The sequence below is a fragment of the Conger conger genome, chromosome 14, assembly GCF_963514075.1.
Source record: "Conger conger chromosome 14, fConCon1.1, whole genome shotgun sequence".
Classification (NCBI taxonomy): domain Eukaryota; kingdom Metazoa; phylum Chordata; class Actinopteri; order Anguilliformes; family Congridae; genus Conger; species Conger conger.
The window spans coordinates 9,261,651-9,281,731 of record NC_083773.1 but is presented as its reverse complement, the minus strand read 5'-3'; the positions used below and the strand labels follow the sequence as shown (position 1 = coordinate 9,281,731).

Below are 20,081 nucleotides of genomic sequence, written 5' to 3'. Positions count from 1 at the left end.
ATTGTTGGCAAATGTGGGTGGAGCAGCATGCTCTTCTTGCCCTGAGAGCAGGGTATCAGGACAACCGTGATGAGGCCAGCCCTGAGAAGAGCAACTGTCTTTTTCAGAAAAAACAAAACAAAAAAAACCCTAATATTAAGATGACCACTGGCCCAAGCAGGCACAGAATCACAATATACATGTCAGAATCTCTAGGAACCTCTGTTGGGTTATATCCATGTAAATGAAATAACACTTGAAGGTAACCTGTCAAGACATGCAAAGGCATTGTACAGGTTAACAGTGAATAAACCATTGCATGGTATGGACTATGGAATAACGAGGAATTAACACATTTAAACAATAATTAAACCCAAGAGAAGGAAAATGATTGCAGCTACTTAAGTCTCTAATTTGCAAATGATGGAATGAACTGGAACAAATAACATTTTCCCCCAGCTGAAATAAAACTGCTGCGCCAATATTACTACAGTGTAAAAGACCAAGCCCCATTTCACCCCAGGTTTCTGACAGGATCAAGAAATACGTAATGCTCCAGGAGGATTGCAGGAGGAGAGGGAAGACATACAAAGAAATCCAGTCCAGTCTTGAGTCAGACAGGAGTATAATCAAGTGTACTGCAGATCCTATGGTGCATTAAATTATATGTGCCATTCAGCACTGTAGAATGCGTTGGAGAACTACTATGCCTGCACTTGCCTTTGGCCTATAAAAACATGAAAACACATTTTATTTTAGAAAAAATTTAAATGTCACTATTTCTTAGTTCTTAGGCTTTCTGGAAAGGGGGATACACAAAAACAATATATGTCAGAAAAATAACAGAAATACTCAAAACAAATTCTGGTAGTTTTCCTTGTAACCGTTACTGAACAAACTGAAGTGTAGATGGATAGGTGAAATCCTGAGGGGTGTAGTCCAATAAATAGACTGGCTTCAGAACTTTGAGTTTGCTCTCAGTGACTGTGGATCTTGAGATTATTAAATGGGATTTATGAAGTTTTGTTCAGAAAACATACATTAACATTGGATCGATACAGACAAGGTTAGCATAGCTCCTTTCACAAGGATAACATACATAATTATGACGCATTCCATTTTTAATGGGTTAAATACCATGTCACAAGTGGCAAGTTTTGAAAGAATCATGTACTGAAAGAAACAAAACAATTTGAAATTGCCCTGAACCCTTTTTGAACCTGGTGCCTCCTGCTTTGGTGATTAAAAGCAAGAGTATTTAAACAGATTTGGACATTATTGTTGTTTTAATATAGGCTACAGGGCTGCTGGGTGATTCATTAATTCAATAATTGTTTTCATCCCATTTGTGATGCATTAACGACAGATTCTGTTTCTGTCCTGAAATTGTAGCCTAATTCCTGATCCTTCTGATTTATTAGTCTGTTATCTGAGGAGTCTTTAATATTAAAAGACCTGAAAAACGCATTTCTCGCTGCTGTTTTTCTTTTGCAAATACGGATGGTCCATTGTGAGAGGAAATGGACGAGATGGAAATTGCAGGATAAGAGTCTTTATTGTGTCTCGGACACTAGCCTAATGGTATCAATCCTTACAATAACAGGATATATACATTCCCATCCTGTTACGTTTATTCGTATGTTTATAGCCCTTCGACGTTATCACAGTTACGCGCCTAACTTCCTCATCTGAACAAAAATAACAAAAATAAAGGAGAGGGATTTGATGAATGATTTCTGACACCTCACGCGTTGTCTGGCACTTCACTGCTACGGTCCGCCACTCGAGCACGTCTGCTAGCTTTGTTCTTGTTGAAACGCCCCCCCTTGTGACACATTAGTGAAAATACACTCAATACAAGTTTCTGAAGTAGCGGTAATTGAGGATGTTCCGAATCCTTAAACAAAACAGAGGTGGAGTTTATGTTTAACCGTGTCTCCCCCAAGTCACAGCAAGCTAGTAATCCCAAATTTCCGTAAACAGGAAGCAGATACACCATACTTGCTTCCTTTGAAAAGTGGTCACTATTTGCGCTTGTCTATGTTCTACAGGCTAAAAATAATCCGGCAACGGAAATGAGGGCATTGTGATACAACTTCAAGTCAATTGTTCAAGAGGAACGCGTTGTTTCTTTACAAAAATATGAGTAGACAGAGGTCAAATTCTCATCTGTATACAATTGGCTAGCAGTTTGGGTCTAGAGGTAGGTCAACAATGCACAAGCTGCATTGCAATCAATTACCTTCTGCTTCAGTTTGATAAACCCATTTGATGCATAATTAATTGAAATTAATAGCAAAACCATTTACTAACAGAAAAGGCCAGCCCAGCCAAACGGATATTGGGGTTTCATTGGGCTTGTTCACAGTTCATGTTGTTTTAACAGCAGTAGAGGTGTTAGCTTCCTTGACTGTCATTGCCATAACACTGGTCCTCATGTCAAATGCCAAAGGTATTCAAAAGCCTAAAATAGAAGTATTAGTAAAAGAGATGTAATTGCTACATAGATTGCTCAATATGGATCTAAATAGCACTTTAACATCATATTCACTGCTTCATTTCAAATCCAGTTTGCTGGACTACAGAGCCAAAATAACAGAAATTGTACTGCTGTCCAAGTCGTTCAACAGATATTGATGAAATTCAGCAGCTATGTTGGCTCTCATCAAGACACAAACTCTATTTCCCTAATTAAATCACATGGTGGCACTATAGAGCACAATATGCTTTTTTAAAAGATCATAAATTCATGAAAAATCTTTTAGAGATGACAATTAGCTGTTGTTGGAATCGTTGCTTGCAGCTACTATTATCATTAGGCAGGGTCGTGAATAGTAAATGCTGCACAAGCAACACAATGTTTTCATGCATACAATCACTGACCAGTTGGTTCTGTCTCATTAAACAATGCTGAAACTCAGATTTAGGGGAAGCGTTCTCAGTTCCCATTTCAGATCTGTTGACTACAATATGAACCATTGATTGTGAGTCAGGGCATTTAAACAAGAGGAAACTGGAATTTTCTACTTGGGCAGTTTGCCCATGTCAGAGAAGCCCAGCTCCACATGCATGAGACTGTCTGTCAGTTATATCAGTAGTTTCCCCAAATATATAGTATGCAGTTAGCAGATGCAGATTTTGAATGACTGGTTAAAAACCCAGTGCAATGGAAAGAGGCCCAATGTTTCCCTGTTATGCCCCAATTTTGAATGCCCAATCACAATTAGTCAGTCCACTGCTGTAATATCCTCTGTCATTTCAGGATGACTGTTAGCTAGCACTAATGCACATAGCGCAGGCAGATTACAGATGCCAAATCAACCAGGGGAGTCTCTGGTGAGTGATAATGTGAGAAATGCCCAAACAACAGTACTCCTGCTTACCTGAGTGACACTGTGGCCATTTATGCATTCCACTGCAGTAGCTGGCTGGCACATAAGAGCCCAAGAACTACATCCTAACCAAGGCATCCTTCCAGGGGTCCCCATAGGCACTCTCATTGCACACTCAAGTGACTAATTGTAAATAGAGTTTCAAATTGAGACTTTTAAACAATCTAATAATGGGAGGAAAGTGAGCATATCTTTGAACCAGTAGCCCTCACTCTTGGCCATGGAGAGCTGCAGTCCACAACAATTGATTAGTCAAAGCAATTGTTTACAAAGTTAACTCAGGTCACCTCATTCTTTGGCTCTGAATTTGTCACCGATCTTAAGGAAAAAACAAAAACCAGCAGACTCTGTTGCTTTCCAGGACCAGAATTAAGTATCACTGCAGTGAAAATAAAAATGCATCCATATAAACCAGTGTCCAATCTTATCCGAAAAGCTTAGCACAAAGACATCTGATTCTATTTAAAGTCTTGATCGAAGATTATGATCAATTAATTAATTGGATCATTCATTTGTTTATTTTGATGTAACTTTTTTGTGTAAGTTAAATGTTATATAAATAGCAAGTTAAATGTACTATATATAACTAATAATAATAAATTTGGGCATTTCCCATTGCTTCTAACAAAACCTATGGCGCATGTACTGCATTTAAAAATACTGCAGGATGTCTACAGGAAGCAAACAAACTGAATTGAATATGAGTTCCGCTTGTAAACATCGCTGTCAACCGTCATCTCAATTAATGACGATTACTTTATCAACTTAGATTACTGAGGTGGTACAAATGGGTTAATTGTTTGAGAAAGGGCTTGACAAAGAGCCCATCATGACCTCTAGCTGGAGGAGGACTGCAATACAATGTGAGAAAATATTGGGCCATCTTTCCCAACTACAAGACACGACAGCAATCATAATAGGACTACTTATGCAGTTACAGAATATGTTGTTGGTTGTGTGTTTTCAGGTTGTAGTTGTGAACCCACGGAATGCTGCTCACTGTTGTACATGCTTGTTTTTATAAAAATACAACTTATGTTGTGTGGATGTTATGCGCTGATGTTTGTCCCATGGTATAACAATAAGCTGCATCTCGCTCATAGTAATAGGCTATCACGCTCGCGTTCCCTCCAAGACAATAGGTGGCATAAACAGGCCTCACCACTGGAAATAGTTTCGAAAGATAATTGAAGAATAAGAACACAGCTTCTATTGGTTGTGGCTGCTGTCAGTTAGCCACCTCCCAGGACATCAGAATTGCGAGTCAGGCGACGCAGCTCAGCCCCGAGGACGAAGCGACTGGGGGAAGAAAGCGAACAAGCGACAGGTAAGATTGTCAGGACGTAGTTTAGAGGGGTGATGGGGATTATAAGGGATCGGGGACTGAGTGGCATTCAGCTATCGAAACGCCGTCCAAGATTTTATTGTTGTGTCTTTATCGTTGTCTGGCTCAAGTAGTGGGAGGGGGTGGGGTACTTCTGACTGTTTAGATGAAGTGGGGGAGGGGAAATAATCATATTTAGCTACTGTCAATACAACCATAATCAACCCAACCAAGCATTGTCTATGCCTTTGTCTCAGGCTGTAGTTAGAAGTAGGCTATCGAGGTACAAACGTATAAATACCCGTTGTTTAAAACGGGTGTTGATCCAGGATAGCGGGGCTTACCCAAGTAAGTTAACGTTAGCTAGCTATAGCTAGATGAAGAGGGAAAACAAGAATGTCCACGAAATGAAGACCAAACCACTCCTAAATAGCAGTGGTGGCTTTATAGATTGAACTGATTACGTCCGTATAACGCTAGCTAATGATCTCGTGTTTTATGACAGTGTCGAGCAGAATCGTTTCCTCAAACCGTAGCTAAAAAGACAATTCAGATTGTCGTAACTTAACTAGGCTAGTGGATTCTTGTCGAAAATTATTAGACGCCTCACAGCAATATTATGAATGTAGCTACATAAAAGACAAGATGACCGTTATTATTAAGCCTGTGGCGAATCCGATTGTTCTGGAATTCATCTTTTGTTATCCTGCCACCCACCGTCATTTAGTAATTTAGCTAGAAGTTATTTATTAACTTAATTTGCCGATTTAGCTAAATTCGTGCTGATCATTTTCTTAATCCTGTAATCTCTTCAGAAACGAAAAATAAGCTTGCATTTTGTATCAGTTGGTAGATAACGTGAAAATGCAATGTTTCCTCAACTGGACATAGCAATGTCTCTTCTTTCAAGAGTCTTAACTGTGATATTAAATTTAGTTAAGCACAGTAACGTAACATGACAGCCAGTGGTTATGGTAAATGGTAAATGGCTGGCATTTATATAGCGCCTTTATCCAAAGCGCTGTACAATTGATGCTTCTCATTCACCCATTCGTACACGCACTCAGACACCAAAGGCGATAGCCTACCATGCAAGGCACCAACCAGCTCATCAGGAGCATTCAGGGGTTAAGTGTCTTTCTCAGGGACACTTCGACACAGCCCAGGCGGGGTATCGAACTGGCAACCCTCCGATTGCCAGAAAACTGCTCTTACCGCCTGAGTCAATGTCGCCCCATGTTATGGTAGCCATTTTAAAATTATTTTTTAAAAAAATATGTTGACTGGTAATCTAAAAATGCACCTCCCTCTGCGACAATAGTGTGCTGTTGCAGCAGATATATCAATGGTATGAACTTACTTTTGATATCGCCCTCAACAATTGCTATGCATTATTAAAATTCAGACGCTAAATCTGAATCACTTTTTTTATGCCTTGCAGGTTTGTTCTTCCCCTGCCTGAAGAAACCTCTTGCCCTTTCAGCAGGAGTGCTCTCACCCCTCCTTCCCCCTTCCCCTTCCTCCCAACCCCGGCTGTCACAGGATCCCCCCCCCCCTTCCCTCCCCATCCCAGTTACCCTCTGAGCACCGGCTCATTCCCACAGCCCAAATGGCAGCCCGTTCCTCCAGACCCAACGGGCAGCAGCAGGCGGGCAAGGTGTGCCAGTTTAAGCTGGTGCTCCTGGGGGAGTCCGCGGTGGGCAAATCCAGTCTGGTGCTGCGCTTCGTCAAGGGCCAGTTTCAGGAGTACCAGGAGAGCACCATCGGAGGTACGGCATCCCGCACAAGAGCCTCGGACGCGTTTGCCTTAAATCGGTGAAACATGCTCAGGGGAGTGTAGCTCTCCCCGTTTGTATAATGGGGTTTTACAGTTTGCAGGAATTAACAGTATATGTGAAGAAACAAAGTAGAAATTTGATGGATCATTCTGTATTGGGATGTCAACGACAGTGTAATGTCAGAAGAAAATCTCTTCCTTTTGTCATTCTTCACATTTAAGAAATGGGTGGGTGTACCTGTTCCTTATAGTGTCTTATGTACCTTGCAGTATATAATATATAGACAGCGATGGCAATAGAACCCTATGGGGAAACATTCCGCCACACAGGGCACCAGGAAGTGCCAGCCAACTGTGTGGGGCTGGAGGCCCCAGTTGGTACTGGGAAAGTCTGGATTCAATGCCAGCCCATGGGGCGCTAGAATAGAGCCTTAGCAGGATGAACAACCAGTGTATGGCCTATTATACTGGAATGAGACCGTACATTTTAACCAATGACAGAAAGGGGCAAATTATTTCAGTGTGGAATGTGTAGCCTCATTCCAGTATAATAGGCCATTCTCTCCTTCTCTTCACTCATTCTCATTTCTTTCCTCCACTGCCCTACATGTCATGTTCCTGTTTTTTTTTTTGTTCTTTGCTTCTGCAGCGGCTTTCCTGACTCAGTCTGTGTGCCTGGAGGACACCACGGTCAAGTTTGAGATCTGGGACACGGCGGGACAGGAGCGATACCACAGCCTGGCCCCCATGTACTACAGGGGAGCGCAGGCGGCTATTGTGGTCTATGACATCACCAACGCGGTACACAATCTTTAAATATAAGACTTCTGCTTTTCTCCCAATTTAGAATAATCTGCAATGTGCACACTGGGTCGAATGTGACCTAAGATTGATTCAGGGCCAGGCTGTGGCTGTGGGCACCCATTACATTGCATTATTGACATTTGGCAGAGGCTGCAAAGTGCATACCCATCACCAGGAAATCACCCTTTTCACTTGTCACCCATTAAAAAAAAAAACTTGTATAAAGTTGCATTTTCTTAGTGTTGTGGGCACCCATTACATTGCATTATTGACATTTGGCAGAGGCTGCAAAGTGCATACCCATCACCAGGAAATCACGCTTTTCACTTGTCACCCATTAAAAAAAAAACTTGTATAAAGTTGCACTTTCTTAGTGTTGGTTTTCCTTGTTATGCTTGCTCATGATCAGTGCCTCAAGTCACTTCTCTGTCTGAGTCTTTCATCCCAGTCTTTTCAGAGTTCCACTCTGTTGACTTTTCAGGAGTCACAGCTTAATTTGAAAGTTTTTCCCCACACTAGCTTAAATCGTTTGCTTCGCTTTCTGTATTTCAGCTGTTTTGCCGTGTTCTGTTCTGTACCTCTCGTAAGTGGCCAAAGCGAGGTGCTATAGGACAGCCTGGCTGTAAATGGGCCCGTGTGTCATAACGGGTGATGTGGTTTTGTCACCCTGCCAGGAGACGTTTGGCCGGGCCAAGACCTGGGTGAAGGAGCTGCAGAGGCAGGCGAGCCCCAACATCGTGATCGCTCTGGCGGGGAACAAGGCTGACCTGTCCGTGAAGAGAGCCGTGGAGTACGAGGTACCTCTCCCTGACGGCCGACCCCGCTTTAATGAGTGTGTGTGTGTGTGTGTGCATGCATTCATGTGTGCGTGAGTGCATGCGTGCGTGTGTGCATGTATGTGTGCGTGTGTCTGTGTGTGCGTGTGTACGTGGGTGTACGTGTATGTGTGTGTATGTGTTTATTTGAGCCTGACTGTGCGTGTGTCTGTGTGTGTGCATGTGTTTATTTGAGCCTGAATGTGTGCGTGTGTATGTGTGTACGTGTACATGTACGTGTACGTGTACGTGTGTGAGTGTGTGAGTGTGTGAGTGTCAGTGTGTGAGTGTGTGAGTTGAGTGTGTGTGTGTGTGTGTGTGTGTGTGAGTGTGTGAGTGTGTGAGTGTGTGAGTGTGTGAGTGTGTGAGTGTGTGTGTGTGTGTGTGTGTGTGTGTGAGTGTGTGAGTGTGTGAGTGAGTGTCAGTGTGTGAGTGTGTGAGTTGAGTGTGTGTGTGTGTGTGTGTGTGTGTGTGTGAGTGTGTGAGTGTGTGAGTGTGTGAGTGTGTGTGTGTGTGTGTGTGTGTGTGTGTGTGTGTGAGTGTGTGAGTGTGTGAGTGTGTGTGTGTGTGAGTGTGTGTGTGTGTCATTGAGCAGTGTGCTGCAGCAGTTGCTCTCCCTAACCCCCTCTCTACCCCTCTGTAATGCGGGCAGGAGGCGCAGGCCTACGCAGACGACAACAGCCTGCTGTTCATGGAGACCTCCGCCAAGACGGCCATGAACGTCAACGACCTCTTCCTGGCAATAGGTGAGTGAAAGAACCCCCAAAAAACGACCTTTTCCCAATGGAAAAATGAACAAAAACATCTGACACTTTTGTGCTGAATTTCCTATGAAACGACTTATCACTCTTACATAAAGAATCCAAAAGCTTAACTCTCAACACACAACAAACTCTCATTTTGACTGCTCATCTTTGATTTTTAAAGGTCATTACTTTCTTGACAACCTTCATTATTATAACTAAGGTCTCCTGTGTTTTCACTCGATATCGTTTTGTTTTCATAATATAAATTGTAATTGTAATCTAGATGTAGCCACAAGGGGGTGCTCAGGTCACAGAGATTACCCCTCGTCTGTAGGGTGATTTCAATACTGAATAATGTTTCTTTAAAGGTGCTGCTGATTGAGACTATTGCATATGTTTATACTGCCTCCAGACTTGAGATAACATCAATACTCATGAAATATTGCAATCTAAAGGGCAGATTAAATTTAACTCTTCCTTTCATGTAATGCAATCATTAACCGGTCATACAATTTTTTCTGCAAAGAGTAATTTATAGACAGCCGGCTAATTTTGCCGGATTAAATGGACCTGTGTCTCTGCCTGCCATTTTTTTCAGCCAAGAAATTGCCAAAAAGTGAGCCCCAGGCGGGAGGAGCAGGTGCGACGGGGCGTGGCCCCAGGGCAGGGGTGGACCTGAACCAGCCCAGTCAGGCCAGCAAGAACCAGTGCTGTGGAAACTGAGGGAGGGGGGTTTTGAGAGGGGGGGGTAGGGGTGGGGATTGAGAGGGGAGGGGTGGGGTTTGAGAGAGGAGAGGTGGGGTTTGAGGGAGGGGTTGAGGGGGGAGGGGTGGGATTTGAGAACAGAGGGGTGTGGTTTGAGAGAGGGGGAGGGGGTTTGAGAGAGAGCTAGAGAGAAAGCAAAAGAGAGTGAGAGTAAGAGAGTGTGAGAGCGAGAGAGAGCAGGCATTGGGAGCAAATGAAGTCCTGTCACAATCACCAAAGCCACGCCACCTGAACAGCACAGCTAAGCTGCCGACACACACCCCAAAGACGTCGGAAGATAATAAGCCCGCCAGATTCTATGTGTGAAATCACCCAAAACCACCCTGGACTGACAACAAGCAAGGGAAGAGAGGTGCTGGCTGCGGCGCGCTCCCCAGACGTTGTGGGACGTGGCCGAGTGCGGGCTGGGGATGACGTAGGCGTGGAGGAGGGGCGCGAGAGTGCAGTCTGTCCACCCAGGTCACCTTCCATGACTCGCATCTAAACCAGTTTTTTTTTTTTCTAACCAGGAAGGGGAACAAAAGCTGACCAAAATGAGAATGTGAAGAAAGGGCGGTATTTTGTGTGGGGTAGGGTAAGGGGGGGCCGCTTGTCTCGCACTAAAACCCTCTCAAATCATGTAAGCTTTACTCCATACGCAACCGCTTTAGCCAAGTGACGTTTTGCCACCTGCACACTGTCGATTTCAACATCCAGTCAGTCTTCCAGTGCGAGTAGACTCGTTTGCAATCGAGGCCGGTGCGATAAGGGTCCTTTTTAAGAGTTTTCTGTGGTCTCATTCTGATTAGATTGGAGTAGTTCATTGGTGTTGGGGTGCAGCCAGAAATCCAGTGGTGTCGCGGGTCAGTAAATAGCTACGTGCGATCAGTCCAGTGCAGCAATGCGTTCAAGGGATTTAACTAATGCACAGGACCACATTCACAAATGTTTGCTGATCTAGGATGGGCCCTACCTGGGACGCGTTTGAGCTGATAGTGGATAAGGTTAGCACGTTAGCACGTGGACAGGGGAAGCCTGACCCTGGATCAGCACTCTGTGAGATCTCTTTGTTAATACGGACCAGGTGCACGATAGCGCAGTCTGACCCTTCCCACTCCACCTCACCTCAATTCATCTTATTTCTTTCGTCTCACAGCCCAATCAATGTATCGGGAGCGCAGGTCAATCTAAAACGTTATCTAAATCTAAAGCGTTATTTCTATATCCATTATCCGTGCAATTATTTTCAGTTGGCTACAGTATGAATTAAGAGTCGTCTACCTAACAGCCCCCCCCCCCCCAAAAGGCCCCAATATGCTGTTCACACAAAATGAAACCCACAAATTTCTGTTAATGGAGCTCGCCAGGCAATGCACTTTTACATATGAGACTCCTATATATATATATACATATAAACAACTACCAACTTTCAGATTCTGTGTCACGAATTTAGCTGCTACACGTGCACACATAATACAATTGGACAATTTGGAGAGGGTTCCATGATTTTTCCACCCCCAGTTACTGAGTTTTCCATAAAAGGGCATATTTTTTCAGAACGCAAAGACTGTGCCTAAGCATTACGTGGGGATACCGCAGTATTTTAATCCTCTTTCTAATCGCATTATATGTCATTTATACTTTCTCCTTCAAAAATAAATCATGTCTTTGCAAAAAAAAAAAAAGGTATAAATGCATAACAAAATATATATTGGAAAGTGTCTGTCTTGGCTTAGAGGCTAACCAAGGAAATGGAGTAAGGTGACAGGTTGCCGCAGTGTATTTAATGTAAGTAAGAAATTATCGCAAACAAGTCCTGTCTTGTATGTATGAAAATAAATTGACTTTCATATTATGCCGTCTCTTACAGTCCATTCACTGTTCCTTCTGAACCGTTTGCCGAGATGCAGCTTTTGATTCAGAACATATAGTAAATATTTTATGAGGCGTGGACATAGCTACAGTTTTCTCAAGCATAATATTCGTTGACTTAATGGATTATCCATCTGCACATCCATCTTGTTTATCTAGAAAGACATCTTTTTCTCCCACCTGTTAAGGCCACTGGATGTGCTGAACGGTAGGTCCCTTTGTTAAAGGTCTCAGAGATAGTACCCCACTCAAACCTGCATCCTGGTATTCAGCCTTAAATCGCACAACACCCTGAAACTGGACTTCACATACATTCAACACAAAGGCAAATCCATTTATGTACATAAAATATTTATTCTTTTAAAATGCATGTATGCTTACATTTTTTGTACACTTAAAACAACTGTAAAATGGGATAAAAACAATTGTGTAAACGATGCTTATGATTGTGTCTGCGAATCTGAAACTATATAAAAGTGCGATAAATCTTGATTTCAAGTGGAAAGCATAACTGTTTTTCAAGCTTGTGCCCATTCTTATCATTAATTAGTGTCCAAATGAAAATGTCTGCAGTAAGTTCAGTAAGTATACCACTAAAAAAAAACAAAACTAAAAATGAAACTGAAATGCAAGAACTGCTGAAAAATATTGGGTTGCCATGCATGCTAACACAGATGACAGTGACAGCACTAATATTGAAGTGGTTGGAAATCTGGCACCATTAGATAATGTCCCTAGACTAATGTGTCCGTCATTCATATGCAAAAACAATAAGGCACATGCTATGGTTTGCTAAAGCTAGGACCTAAACTTGCAGCCCCGTCTTTATAGACCACTTTGTTTACACAGCAATTTAGGCATACAAACATTTCATTTCTATCCAAGGTCACTTTGATACAAGAGAAAATGTAACTCTTGACTGTGCCTCTAAATTTAACAGTGTTTCAACCTACTAACAGTAGCCTAAGGAAGACACGCTAGTCAACACCTTACAGACCACAGACCATCACAGACCATGAAAGAAACACTGTCCAGCAATGTTTAAGTGAGACCTGACTATATTCAGTAGTTTGAGAGCAGCTGTGTGCGGTAAATGTGCCTGGCATGTCATTCAAAATAACGTGAAGCGCTGCTCGACCCTGAAATGAAGTGAAAAAACAAAAAAGCAAATATGTACCCTGGTGTGTTTGCACGTTTTTGTACAAAGAAAGTAACTGTATGAAAAGGTCCTCAGTGAGTAATATCCCACACCAGTGAGGGAACAGAATGTACGCGTGTGCGTGTGCGCGTGTGTGTGTGTGTGCACATTCCTGCCGAAAAGACGGAAGTGCAAAACGGGGACTGTACTGTGTGTGCCTGAGAAAAAAAAAAAAAAAACCAGAACGTGGCGCCACCGTTTCTGGAACTCCACGGGCCTGACGGCAGCAGGTCTGGCTGAGCGTTTCCCAGGGGGCCGTGCGGTAACTCCGGCCCTTCTCACGACACCACGCACGAGTCGGGGCTCTTGGGGCTCTGGGGCTCCAGGCCCTCCCCGGGCAGGTGGGCGACGGGGCTGTCCCGGGTGAAGCCGTCCTCCCCCTCGCTTCCCGACGGCCGCCGGCCCTCGTCGGGGCCGTCCGGCCGGGGCCCCGGCTCGTAGGGGGCGGCGTCCGGCCCCGTTTCCGGATGCTCTTGGGGCGTGACCATGGGGGTCTCTCCGTCGAGGACGTCGCCCAGTCCCGGGAGAGCCTCGGCCCCCGGGGGCACGCCGGGCGTCGGGCCGAAGGTCTTGTTGATCATCCTCTGGAACTTGGTCAGCGGGCCCTCGCCCTCCTCCGAGTCCACCGACGACCCCAGGTGGGCGCAGCGCAGCGCGGGGTGCCCGTCCTCGGCCGGCTGCTCCTCCTCCCTGCCCTTCCTGAAGAAGGCCGCCAGGAGGCTCCCCGCCGTGGTTTCGGTCTCCGCCTCCGGGGCCGGGGGCACGGGGGCGCTGTCCAGCCGCACGAGGGTCAGCGGGGCGTCGGGGGCATCCACCCACTCGCTGGCCTCGTCCAGCGCGTCCGTCGCCACCTCCGGCTCCTCCTCGGCCCCTCTGCCGTCTCCCCCGGGCCCTTCCCCTCCGCTCGCCCCCCACCTCTGCTCCTCTTCCTCCCCCTCCGGCCTGCTGTCTGTGACTAGGGCGTACACCGGCACCGTCGGTATGGCGACCCGCTCCTGCGGAAGGCACAACAAAACAGTGTCGAACATCAGTCGAAAGGCCGAGGGTGTGGGAGGGGGCAAGCCAGACAAAATGGTGGCGTTGGCCTGGACGTGCTAACGGGAATCGCACGAGCGTGAAATGAAATGCCGCGGACAGAAATTGCCAGACGGTTCAGCTCGTCACACTTGTACCTTGTAGTCAGATGTCCCCTTTCTCTTCCCCCCTCTCTCCTAATATGGCTATAATAACGGCTGATTGTATCTTCTGGTCTGACATCATCCAGCCTTAATGCAGAAGCACACAGATAAGCACTGCTCTCATGCTGTAAGCTGATATTTTTTGCAGACCTATTTTATTGTCTGCAGTTATGACATAATTTTAAGCAAGAAGGCATCACCATGACACCTGGGGATTTAAAATGGTTTCAAAATCCAGACTCATAAAGTGACTACATACAGTAGATGAGCAAGTTTTAGTAAGCAAAAGGTGTCAGCAAACATCTGCTGTCGTCCCAGTTACAGTATACAACTGATCACCGTCACAATATCTTGGAAAAGCTCATATGTACTGACACCATCTATGCAAATATACAACATTGTGTTTTTTTATTTAACCAAATGTTGGATTCTGAAGCAACATAGTGCAAAAAATGCACCAGTGCATAGAAAGACACCCCATTGACTTAAAGCAGTCTGTGTATACGTCCTACCAGAAAGCGCAATAATCTATTCGATAAACAGATGAAAAACGTCACGGTTCAACGTGCACTGAAATGAGAGAACGCTTATTTTTAGCACTGCAGAAGTTGACAAAGAGCAGTGTCTCGTGTTCACCACTTGCGCAACACAGTTTAAAAGATTTGTCCGATCTCCCGTTTATGCTAGTAGAAAACAGTGTTGAAAATAGTGTTCTGCCCTGTTCTATTAGAAGTAAAAAACCTTCAGAAGCAAAAAGGGCTTAGAAGTAGAAGGGAAATTAAGTGTAACAACCTGACAGAAGAACAGGAGAAGAGCTAAAAGCCTCAGAGGAGGGGATTTAATGGGTCTGTAACATGTCTGTACACAAAGAGGACAGTGAGTCAGGGATATGAGGGTCAAATGTTCTGGAACTCCTTCACGGTGTCATTTGGCCGAGTAAAGAGCTGAAAAAACCCCCTGGGTGGGAGTGAACAGAAGTCCCCCGAGCCTCGAGTGTCTGCTCACATGCTTGGCGCGCTTGTGTAAACACGGCGGGTCACCTCTTTAAGCCTCTGGATCTCCTCCGTGAGCGCGGCCACCATTTCCTTCAGCGAATCCACCGACTCCTCCAGCCGCCTCTTCACCTGCCGCTCCCGCTCCAGCTCCTGCAGCGCAAGAGGCCCGTGGGATTACCGGCTGCCACCTGCCTGTGGAACCGCCCTGCTGTATGACAATGGCACAGCCCCACCCTGGCGACGGCACAGCCCCACCCCGGCAACGGCTCGGCCCAACCCCGGCAACGGCACAACCCTACCCCGGCAACGGCACAGCCCCACCCTGGCAACGGCCCGGCCCAACCCCGACAACGGCATAACCCTACCCCGCCAACGGCACAGCCCCACCCTGGCAACGGCCCAGCCCAACCCCGACAACGGCACAGCACCACCCTGGCAACGGCCCCGCCCAACCCCGGCAACGACACAACCCTACCCCGGCAACAGTACAGCCCCGCACCGGCAACAGCCCAGCCCCAGCCCCAGCCCCCCGGCCTGGCCCCTCGTTTCGGCGACGGGGCGGAGTACCTCGTTGGCGCTGTCCGCCTCTCGCCGTGCCTCCGCCAGCATCTCCTCGGCTCCCTCCAGGGCGTCCTGCAGGCAGTCCACCTGGAACAACAGCGTCTCCCGCTGGACCTCCAGCCCCCGCAGCTCCTGCACCACCTCCTCATAGCCCTCCCGCAGGTCCAGCTGCAGGCACACACACACCCACCCACAGATGTCAGCAGGTCCACACGCCGCCTGCTATGCGTGAACTCACGCTTACGACGCTCCTCTCCAGTGCACGGGCGTGCGTGTGTACACGGCGAGCAGAAAGAAAGGATTGCAACACAGCTGCACATTCCGATATGGCTGTTTATTATCAATATCAGCCACATAAGCTAGGTCTCACGGCAATATAGCCAATGAACAGAAGTACTGTGGCATTACTTGTGACAGTTGAGGTATGAACTTATAAACTGTGGAGGCATATAAACATTACGCTGTCACCCACCAATATTCTCTACTCACCTCTCAATGTTTCACGACAATACTGCCAGTGACTATAAGATGCTCAAACATCTGCATATGCTGACCAAGCCCACTTAAAGGGGTGTTCTCTAAAAATGATTGTTACACACTGTGCCCAGCACATACATGTTATAGGCATAGCTGCCACTCTGCTTTTATCTGCTATAATTAGGTCTATCCTGCCTGTGGTCAAGTGCCTTTGTTGTGATGTCGATGAAGGCTGTTTCACAGGAACCAATTGAGAAAGCTCTAGAGCACGCTTTATTAGGACACAAAAAAACTAGCAAAGAACATTTGATGGATGAAGCCTCATCAGCACATTAAAGAACTTGCAGCATTTGGTTATAATGAGAAGTTATATTTGGAGTGAGAGTGTAGCCTATGGCTGGTTGGACCAGTTAGCTCAGTTAAAAAAGAAAAACATGATAGAACTATTGTTTTTTTGTTGTTGTTTTTTTTCATTGAACTCAATTCTTTGATAACCTTTGTGGAGCTTTCATCAACCCGAGAACCACCCAATCCACTCCACAATGCAGTGAAGCGGGACCACACAAACAAGCCTGGAAATGGCTATGCAATAACCTCCTTCAAAATAATGCTTAGCCTGAAGGGGCCATTCATTTACATAACTTCCTATCAGTCCGTTAGCAGGCATTTGGCGTTTCAGTTGACAGGCTAATGTTTTTTTTTTTTTAGCGGAAGCACAGTAGCACACACGGTGTTACTATGGCAACCAACGAAGCACGCAACGTGCCACCAAGGAAGTTACTGCTCTGAGCACCCCTCAGTGAACATGAATACAGCCTGCCACAGTGTAGGTAAGGAAGTGTTTGGAGCGACAACTGTACGGTTATCCATTACAGGCATTTGTATGCGCCAATTCAGCTTTCATTTGGTGGAGAACCACATTTAGAAAGCACTTCCCAGGCTTGTTTGCATGACCCCATTACAGCGCATTGCAAAGCAAAGTGGAGCAGTTCTCTGGGTGACCAAAGTGCCACGGAGAGAGATGCGGTAGAATTATTATCAGAGCCGATAAGCCCGGTGAAATTGATTCCTTGTAAATAATTACCATTTCTGGGAAATTTGTGATCAGCTCCTCTTCAGCCTATGAAGGAAAAAAACATGAAGTCATGATTAGCCTCAGGCCTGCAGATCTCCTCAGGTCAGGGGGAGGGCTGTAGTGTCTAAAGGGATTTGTGGTTTTCTTCTTTCAGGAGCCAAATGTCCTACATAAGATATGTAGCTGATTATTCTTCAAAGGTTCAAGTTTTTTCTGTGATCACTCTGGGACATGGAAGCATACTTACCTCTTGGGTCTTCAACACACTTGTCCCTGTTTCTGATTTGCACTTTATTGTATGCTAAATGACCATGTGTGTGGACTCTTTAACCAATCAACTTTAACTAATCAATCACGCTGAAACAAACTGAAAGCCAGGAAACCGAAGATACTTCAGCCCTCCAGGACTGGAGTTTGACTCCATTGATTGAGGTCCACAATGAAGAAATTATTGCTGCCATTGACTTGTCACCTCCGAAAACAATTTGACCACAATGAACATTCTTTCTAGGTGTATAATAATTAGACTTTTACTGAACAAGTTTCAGCACGCACATTTAGACCTGACATCCCATCTGATATCTGGAACTAAATTGCCTGTGCAGACAATGTACAAAAGGAGTTAAAGCTGATGCATAGCAGTTTGACCTGTTCCAGCTCTTACTAAAGTATGCAAAAGTGTCACTGAAAAAGTGGCTGCTAGCAAGAATGTGCTCTGCAGAACTGCTGGAACCCAGGAGAGCCATTCCCATCCCTGCGGCAGACTGCAACCCTCGGGCCACAGTAACCGCTGTTCACAGACCTCTAAATCCTACTGCGGACAGAAAGTCCTCCCTTGTGACAAATGTATTACCCCCCCTGATTTATGCATTTTTAAAAATATGTATAAAACAAACATGGCCACAGCGCTTTACGTGCGTCTGTCTGAGAAGTCGCTTGATTTCAGAACAGAATTTCACCAAAGAGGTTCCTAAGACACATTACATTACATTACATTAATGCCATTTGGCAGACGCTCTTATCCAGAGCGACATACAGTTGATTAGACTAAGCAGGAGAAAATGATCTCCTGGAGCAATGCAGTGTTAAGGGCCTTGCTCAAGGGGCCCAACGACTGTGCGGATCTTATTGTGGCTACACCGGGGATCGAACCACCGACCTTGCGGGTCCTGGTCATTTAGCTTAACCACTACGCTACAGGCTGCCACAGACACCAACTCTGCTGCCCTGTCACAACCCCCACTGCCTCCTTATTCAGGACTTAATGGATGAATTAAAGGAGCTGATTACTCCGTAAACCCACCACACATTATCTTGGATCCGAATTTCTTTCATAAGCTCCCTTCGGTAAAAGCATCTGACTAAACTGGTTTCTGTTTTCCACCTAAAAAAAATCAGCAGTCAATTATAGTCAGTTGTTGCAGCATGAGATTTTTTATGTTGATGTAATAGTGGGTGAAATATTATATTTAAAATAAAAACGGTTGACGACATATCTGATCTGGTGGTACAGAAAATTCCTGTCACCTCTGTGGCATCTACTGTAGCTGTGTGAATTGGGAAACGGCTTGTCAACTTTAAGTCACTTTGGATAAACGTGTCATATAAATAACTCTAATGTAAAGGTGTTATGACCACTTTCACTCTTGTCAACTCACAGTGGCACACAGAACAAACTGAAGCGCACTGATACAGTCCCATACACAGCTGAATCAGAGCCCTCATATGTACTGTTCGTTAGCATTTTTAGACAAAAACATGACTGATATAAAAAATTTTAAAAGGTCTTTGCAGTTTTACCTGGTTTTCACCAAGGGGTGGCTTCTTGAGGGAGCCCGCTTTGCTGTCAGCACGGGTCAGGCGCTTGGCTGATCCCTCTGCCTGATGCAGGGAGCAGATACAAAAAACACTCAAAGTTTTTCCCTCCACTACCCATCTATCCGTCACCCCACTTTGTGTGCAACCTATCCTAAACAGAGAGTGTACAGTACTGGTCAAGTAGACATTTGCACAAACAAATATCTTTTGCCAGGAGGAGGTCTAACTCGGATAGGAAAATAGGAAATGGCTCAACACTTATTGGAGAGGTTCCCATGCTGGGCAGTGGGAACATATTAATAAAACTAATCTCAACCGCACAGACGCTCATCCTTCCTGCTCAGCCCATCTGTTTTAAATGGGCCTGTCTGCAAGATAGGACGAAGGGATAAACAAAGGACAACAGGTCTATTATAACAATACATATCATCGTGCTGCTTACTGCCATTCGAGATGCCTTAACTGAGATTTTCACTGCAAACCCCATATCGTTTTTGCAATATCAACGATCAATTCACAAAATGCGCTGTAACTATTTGTAGACTAGTTTATTTTCTAATACTGTAGCAACACGGGTCTGTCGCCCTCTATGACTTCTGTGAGAGGGAGTGCGGCTTGTGACACCAAATTAACAACAAATAATTTTCTAGAATGTAGAATGCTTTTTTATTGAAACGCCCCTTTTCTGAAGCGAAAATGCTAATTTATCAGCCCCGTTATGAGGAAATTAATAACATTTGCCAGTAAAAGGCAGCCTCCAGTACCGGTTTGCGTAACGTATTATGTAACTTGTATGGCATTTTCATGAACCTTTACGGGTTTCCATCATGCCTATGTCATTCAGTACTGTAGCAGCACTTTACATGTTTCCCCCCGAACGTCTAGCTACATGACTAGACAAGTGCACACCTTACAAGACGAAATGGCTCAAAGTATGCATTCTTCGATCGCTGGAAAAGAGCAGGTAGGCTACGCGTGGTTAAATTAAATCTGATTAAATTGCGAGTTCAAACAGACATCAAATTAAGGGCAGAAGTGTGAATAATGAATAAAGTCCATTTCAAGTGTCCTAGCGATAACTCTACGCACAAAAAGGATCGGAAAACGTGCGCTTTGTGAAGTGACTTTCCGGTAAAGTACGAGCATAATCTAATGGTGACGGAAACGTGCAAAACATGAAAATCAAAGTGACGTTGCAATCCCATTCCAGATAGTCTAGTGTAAACATAAGTGAAATTACATACAATACAACTTCTTTTCGTCGGTTTCACATTTTCTTCTAAGTTGTTGGCATGAACACAATATTTGTTAGACAACTTAAGGTTT

The 20,081-nt window shown here is 45.0% G+C and overlaps 2 protein-coding genes and 1 non-coding gene across 3 annotated transcripts in view; 2 read left to right on the top strand and 1 right to left on the bottom strand.

Annotated features, from left to right (window-relative positions):
* The window catches only part of LOC133109889 (nck-associated protein 5-like), a 73,163-nt gene extending 69,682 nt beyond the window's left edge, over positions 1-3,481 (bottom strand). Inside the window, exon 1 of the mRNA XM_061219624.1 lies at positions 3,363-3,481. The gene's annotated coding sequence lies outside the window, so the exon portion shown is untranslated. The remainder of the gene's footprint in view (positions 1-3,362) is intronic.
* Positions 1,000-1,104, top strand: LOC133110802 (U6 spliceosomal RNA). Its single transcript, XR_009704935.1, has one exon. It is a non-coding gene; the product is annotated as a U6 spliceosomal RNA (small nuclear RNA).
* Positions 3,482-4,564: 1,083 nt separating the features above from the next.
* On the top strand, positions 4,565-9,571 carry LOC133109891 (ras-related protein Rab-5B-like). The gene is made up of 6 exons (XM_061219627.1): positions 4,565-4,698; positions 6,137-6,464; positions 7,122-7,273; positions 7,951-8,073; positions 8,744-8,837; positions 9,436-9,571. The coding sequence occupies exons 2-6, from the start codon at positions 6,305-6,307 to the stop codon at positions 9,558-9,560; spliced, it is 654 nt and encodes a 217-aa protein (XP_061075611.1). The 5' UTR covers positions 4,565-4,698; positions 6,137-6,304; the 3' UTR covers positions 9,561-9,571.
* The last annotated feature ends 10,510 nt before the right edge of the window (positions 9,572-20,081 follow it).

What these genes read in the sequence shown, in the direction of transcription:
- LOC133109891 (XM_061219627.1), top strand. Translation starts at nt 6,305, where the DNA reads ATGGCAGCCCGTTCCTCCAGACCCAACGGGCAGCAGCAGGCGGGCAAG. An exon ending in CCAGGAGAGCACCATCGGAG is followed by an intron (nt 6,465 to 7,121) that starts GTACGGCATCCC and finishes TTGCTTCTGCAG; the next exon opens with CGGCTTTCCTGACTCAGTCT. An exon ending in CGACCTCTTCCTGGCAATAG is followed by an intron (nt 8,838 to 9,435) that starts GTGAGTGAAAGA and finishes CATTTTTTTCAG; the next exon opens with CCAAGAAATTGCCAAAAAGT.